The sequence below is a fragment of the Egretta garzetta genome, unplaced genomic scaffold, assembly GCF_000687185.1.
Source record: "Egretta garzetta isolate BGI_Z169 unplaced genomic scaffold, ASM68718v1 scaffold296, whole genome shotgun sequence".
NCBI lineage: Eukaryota > Metazoa > Chordata > Aves > Pelecaniformes > Ardeidae > Egretta > Egretta garzetta.
Genome location: NW_009259988.1, coordinates 1,489,113 through 1,495,112, shown reverse-complemented (window position 1 = coordinate 1,495,112; position 6,000 = coordinate 1,489,113). Strand labels below are relative to the sequence as shown.

Below are 6,000 nucleotides of genomic sequence, written 5' to 3'. Positions count from 1 at the left end.
AGCAGGAATTCACAGAATGATCAATGCTATACCGCAGCGTTCCATCACCGAGCCCACAGGGTTATTTGGTAAAAATAACATACAGCGAATTAAGGGGCAAAGAATAGACAAGGAGGTTATAATTTTGTTTCAAGAGAAGACAGGGGGCATAAACACCCATCGAGGGTAAGTAAAACCATTTTGCACCTGCAGGCTGGTCACGGTGAAGTTGGCAATGAGTCGGATGACCTCGGGGTAGTTCTCCACCTTCACCAGCTCTCCCAGCTGGTAATTACTTTTCAATCGGGCCAGTAATCGGCAGAACTCATGGTAGTTATTTGGGTCTGACAAACTCTGAGAGGAGAAAGAGAGGAGAAGAAATGAGATACAGCCATGCTTCGCAACATGGGGCAGTCAGCTACAAGTGGCACCTATTTATGGTGGAAGGGTAGGAAGAGAGCAGCAAGATGTCACACCCTTCACCTCAGTGCCACAAGCGGGACATGTACATTAGAAAGTATTTTTGGTGAAGAAACTTGATGCGGAGGAAGCAGAGACAATTCCACTGCCTGCATCTGCAACACTCACCTGTGGGTTTTCCAGTATTCGTTTAACTCCATCAACGAGATGAGATAAAAACTTTGCTCTTTCCGCATTGTTGAAGAGGGATCTGCGTACGGAGGCTATCTGCACTAAGCAGGATAAAACCTAAAGGGGGCAACGAGAATAAATAGAAAGGGAGGGATTAGAGCAATAAAATGAACAGCACGTGACCTTTTCATGACACAGGAAGTCATTTAAGTCTGATGTTCCTTTGCAGGCTACACAACAGCTCCTTCAGCTTCGCAATTCTGTGTAGCCTATGTAAAAATGTAGAAATAAATTACAGCAGAGATAAAACCCCCATCACCCAAAGGAATTCTCCATCCTGACAGTCAAAGGTGTGTTCCAAACTCTGCTCCCAAAACCACTGGGATTTCTTCAGATGGAGAGCACGGATCATATAAGACTGAAAATACACCAGGAGTGGCAGGGAAAGCCGATAAACGTAACACAGATTTGGAAAAGTATCGCAGAAGTCTGGCAAGGAAAAAAAAAATTTAAATTGTTCTCAACCCAAACCTCTGAAACTTAAATTTAGAGTAAATTCCAAGGGTGCAGCTGCAGTAGTAACGGGCTAGTGAAGAGGGTTTCGAAGAGCAGCGGCAGTCAGCGATGACGAGCACCCCACAATCCTCCTCCGGAGGCAAAGCCCCGTTCCCTCTGACCAGCATAAGGACTGCCCGCTCAGCCGCTAAGCCTCTCATTCTTGCTGGCTCTTACATTTACTGATCAAAGAGGCAGGAGAATTAAAGGCGTAATTGCTTCAGATTTCTATTCAGTAACAAAAAAAACTCAAAAAGTGTCTCACACTGTTAAAGTCTCTCATGAATATTTGAGGGTCTAAATTCAGAAGCAGCAAGTAACCCTTCAACATAATGAACAGTGCTGAGAGCCTCAGTGGAAAAACTACTTCTGAAGGACCCTTCCCTCCCTAGCCAAAGGGCACGTTTTCATTGTAGCATTAATTATGAAAAATATTTATCTGATGGATAAATGCCTGGCAGGCAATTTTTTTTTCAAGAAGAAATAACCCAACTTGTAGTTCAGTTGCGCTATTGGCCATTTCATCCAACTGGGACATGGCCTAGTTTTGAAGTGTGGAAGGAGAAATTACATTCCTCAGTTGGGCTCCCAGACTCGCTACCCTACTCACAGTATGGTTTTAGGATCGACTTAGCAATACAGTGGAAGTAACAGAAGCTATATCCCTTGAAAAGGGCTTGCTGGAAGAGCCAGCAGGCAGGCTCTGAGCTATGCAAGGACAAAGAAGTAGGCTGGGCTTCCAGCAAACAAGCTGTTCTTAGGTCAAATCCAAAACCTGCAGATGCATCAAAAATAGCAGCAGCACCAGACCGGCCTCCTCTTTGTTGCTCTAGCACAAGGCCGTGCCACCAAAGCACAGGTCTGAAGGCAGCCTAGGGCACTTTAACCCACGGTTAAGTCTCCCGGATGAATCCTGTAAGGAAAACAAACACTAAACTTACCAGAGGAGAAAACGAAGGAGGGATGGAATGATAAAGATCAAAAAACAACTGAAGGGTCGAAGAATCCAAGAACGCTGAAACAGAACAGAGCATTTTACTGAGAACACCTTCATTTACTGCTTTCCATAGGCCTAATGCTTATCTTATCACCAACGACATGCGTACTTGTCACATGAAGTGCCACACTATAAGAAAATTTCCAAAGGATTTTACATTTTTACACAATCGCCTTTCCCAGAAATGAAGTAACCCCACCGGAACTCGGTACTAAGACAAAATTTCAGGGCGGTATTTTAAGAACACGATCTGTGAAGCTGCCTGCAAAATGACAGCAGAGAACAGCAAGGATGTTGAGATCAGGTGCCAAGTTATTCGTTATTTACATTTATAAAACCCACCAGTTTACCGATTCTTGAATTGGCAGGTGTAAGACAAAGGGTAGAGGAGGGTTTTTATAGCTCAAGATAGGCAACCCAAACTGACCTGCGTTTGCAATCACGCTAAAGAAAGGCTGGATTTTACATCTGGCATTGTAGCAGAAGTTTATTTGTTAAGTACGGAGAGGGCTTTAGGAAGTCACCCATGCTCTCAGCTGGCATGCTGTAGGTTAGCCCCCTCCCTCCAGCCAGATTACCTGATCTCCAACTGGTTGGGATCTGCACAGTGCAAAGATCATCTGAGGACTCATCTGTCGATGTGCCAATGAAATCAAAGTTCAGGCAATTATGCGTGAGCTTAAGAAGCTGCATGAGTAGACCGTGCTGGCTTTCATCATTTAGATTCAGGTTCTTCCCAGAAGCCTATAAAATACATCAGATTAAAAAAAGTAACAAGAAAAAAAAAAAAAAAAAATCAAGGTGACAGCTGATTTGAGGCAGTAATTCAACTTTAAACAGGATGTGGCAATCATAAGGATCACATGCCACAAGCAGCAACCCCAGCCATCACAGGCTTTTACAAACAGCATGTGTATGTACATGCTTGGTCTGTGCAGGAGATGGATAAACAGACAGCGCTTGCTTTTTCACTCGGCTTGTACTGCACAGGAGAAAAGCAGCCAGGCCTGCCAGCTTGCAATTATACCGTGAGATTCAGGAGATAAGGAAGTTCTTATTAAGGTTAAACACAAGAATACATTTTCTGCCTGACAAGCACAAGGCAGCAGGGAATCCTGCTGCTGCACCTAACCCGCATATGGAAATGAGTGCCTTCACTTTTGTTGCACAGATGATCTGTATAAGCCCTGCTCCGGTTACAGCGCTCTGCCATAGGCAGGGAAAACACGGATACTCTCAAGTAACACAAAGAACTCGATGGACATGAAATGCCAGGTCATTTCGCTGCAGTTTAAATGTAGCGCTCAGGTCTGTGCCCCAGGGACAGGCCAGCCTGCCTACCCTTTGTATTATCGCTCTGTACTTAAAACCAACTTCTTCCAGCTGAAGTCTATTGCAAATAGCACGTTGCACCGTGCCAGCCCTGCCAAGACCAGTGCCAGTGGTCGCTGGAACGTCTTCCTCATTCTCTTCACTGCAAAGACTTACTCTGCTGAGGCTGCCTAAATGTTTTATGGACATGGATACCGACGGGCTCATTGGTTTCTCACAGCCCAATCCTCCCCACTCGAAAGGATCACCTTAGAACCTTCTGCTTGATGTATAGAAGCTCGAGACAGCTACTATTACACACACAAAAAAAAGGACGTAACTTGGGTAGTAGGTGTTTAATCACAGGAAAACACAGATGTTGCATGAGACAACAGAAAACATTCCAACCCGTCTTTAAGCCACAGAATCCCCAGGAACAAAAGCAAGATGATTAAGAGTTAGGGTGGGAAAACAGAGCCTTCCTCCTGAGACAAGCCACGTCTTTCTCATCTCTATGTCCCCACTGCCATGCAGCAACAGAAGGGTGGGCCATCGCTCAGCCAGAGCTACAGGACAACAGCAAGAGCGTGATTCTGGGGACACTGGGTTAGCAAGGTCTGGTTTGTGCCTCCTGGCCCAAGTACAAGCACTTGCTGAATTTTCTCCAACAGGTCAGGGCGGTTATAAAGACCCTGTCCTGCTTGCACCTCCCCAGGCGCTGCTTTTCACAAAACCAGAGGAATCCTTTTATTTCTGAGACCTCTAATTGACCAGCAAATGCACCTGAAATAAGCCAATGACTTCAAAAGTTCCCAGAGCCATTAGAGTTCCGGAGGATGGGTGCATGGGAAAGGATGATGAGGGTAACTGTACAAGCCTTGCTTCCTTTAGAAACCAGGAGGAGAAAAAAAAATTAAAAAAAAATAAAAATAAATAAAATCAAATTACACCCACATACCCACCTTTATTACTGACAGAACCAGAGCTGCTCATTTTGAAATAGCTTTAAAATAAAATTTCCTTTTCCCTCTGTGCTATTTGCCAATTTTGGCACTTCCCTCAGCTGGAAGGATAAAAGTTAAACTAACCAGATTGTGCTACTGCCACTCAGTTTATTGGGGCAGGCGTTCTCATAAAGGACTGTTCTTGAAGGCACCATTAGAACTCCAGATTAACTTTTTAGAAAAGCAACCTGATACAGAATCAAGAATTTTCTTCAGATAATCTACCTGCTTACAAAACATACGTGTGCTACGTATGAAAGAAAACTTGCTTTTTTGGGGGGGTAAAACCCAACACTACCAGCAGAGCATTGCTGCCTTGTCCCAAGGTAAGTATTCTTAAAGCAGGTTAACCCGTGTGTGATAATCAGCACAAAATAGAAACCTGGGGAACACAAGACAGTCAAATATTTATCACGAGTTACAACATCAAGGACAATCCTTAGTTTCAACCTACTAAACATATCTTCATTAGCATTTTTTCTCTCACCACGTGGGCTTTAAACAGAGATTAACAAAAAAAAAAATAGACAAGGACTTATTTTACTGGAAACCTCTCTGCCAGGACTGTAAATCAAAGGTATTTAAAATGCAAAACAAACATCTCATCTCTTTCCTGATGCTTTAAGGCAGGGAAGTTTAACCCAAGCCTTGTGGTCCAGGCAATCAAAATTCTTGAAGAGACTTGTATTTCTATACTTGTGTCGTGTTCATTTTTTTTTTTTTCCCCCCCTTAATACAAACCTAAGTCAAAGCTTTCCTGGAAAACAAGTGCAGAATATAGGTTTTGGATCAAGAGCGCTCGTTCCAGGAGAGTTACATCAGAAGGAACTTCAGCCCTGGGTCTGTCACCTCAACATACAGCCATCAAGAGAGATTACAAACAACCGTTTCCTTACCTGTTTCAGTAAATTGCATGACAGGGTGAAAATATCAAATAAGGACGAATCTCGGAAGGAAGAGGCTATTTTCCTGTGCTTGGTCAGTGGATGAGTAGTATCCGCCTGAACAGAGAGAAAACCAGTGCTTAGAACTGACGGGCAGAGGTGGAACAAGACCAGCAGAACCCATAGCAGCCCTGTTAAGCACTGGGACATCAAGTTTTCCCTCCCCCGAGCGATGATAAACCAGGGGGATGCACTGCTGCTGCGGCATGGGCTGCTGCTGCAGAACGATGGTTCCTCCACGGATAAAATCTCATTGCTGGCTGACGACAGGGCTTTCCACCTCCAATACTTACAATGCAGTTTTGCTGCACCCCTGCCAGAAAGCAGCGTTGGGTTTACTCTCAAGTTCATTTAAATCTCTTCCAAAGCAGGATCAACAGCAGTATTTTTCAACAGCACTTATGTTATTTTAGAAACTCGGACGCTGCTTTCTAAAGTGCTCTGAACTCCTAAGAGTTAAATCCTACCTGAAACCGCTGGGCAGACACATGGCCAACTACTAGCAATTATAATTCCCCTCCTGAACCTGCACAGATGAGAAGAAAACTAGAAGGAGAGTTAACCAGTGACAGCCAGTTTGGACTTTGCTGTATCTATTATAAACTCCAGTTCTGGACTT

At 44.1% G+C, this 6,000-nt stretch overlaps 1 protein-coding gene across 2 annotated transcripts in view; it reads right to left on the bottom strand.

Annotated features, from left to right (window-relative positions):
• Window positions 1-6,000, bottom strand: part of XPO7 (exportin 7) — a 34,645-nt gene that overhangs the window by 18,337 nt on the left and 10,308 nt on the right. For both annotated transcript variants that reach the window (XM_035896047.1, XM_009640560.2), the window contains exons 6-10: window positions 5,334-5,438; window positions 2,701-2,866; window positions 2,067-2,140; window positions 568-687; window positions 187-333 (exon numbers count right to left, since the gene is read on the bottom strand). In XM_035896047.1, coding sequence (XP_035751940.1) covers window positions 187-333; window positions 568-687; window positions 2,067-2,140; window positions 2,701-2,866; window positions 5,334-5,438 — 612 coding nt within the window. The remainder of the gene's footprint in view (window positions 1-186; window positions 334-567; window positions 688-2,066; window positions 2,141-2,700; window positions 2,867-5,333; window positions 5,439-6,000) is intronic.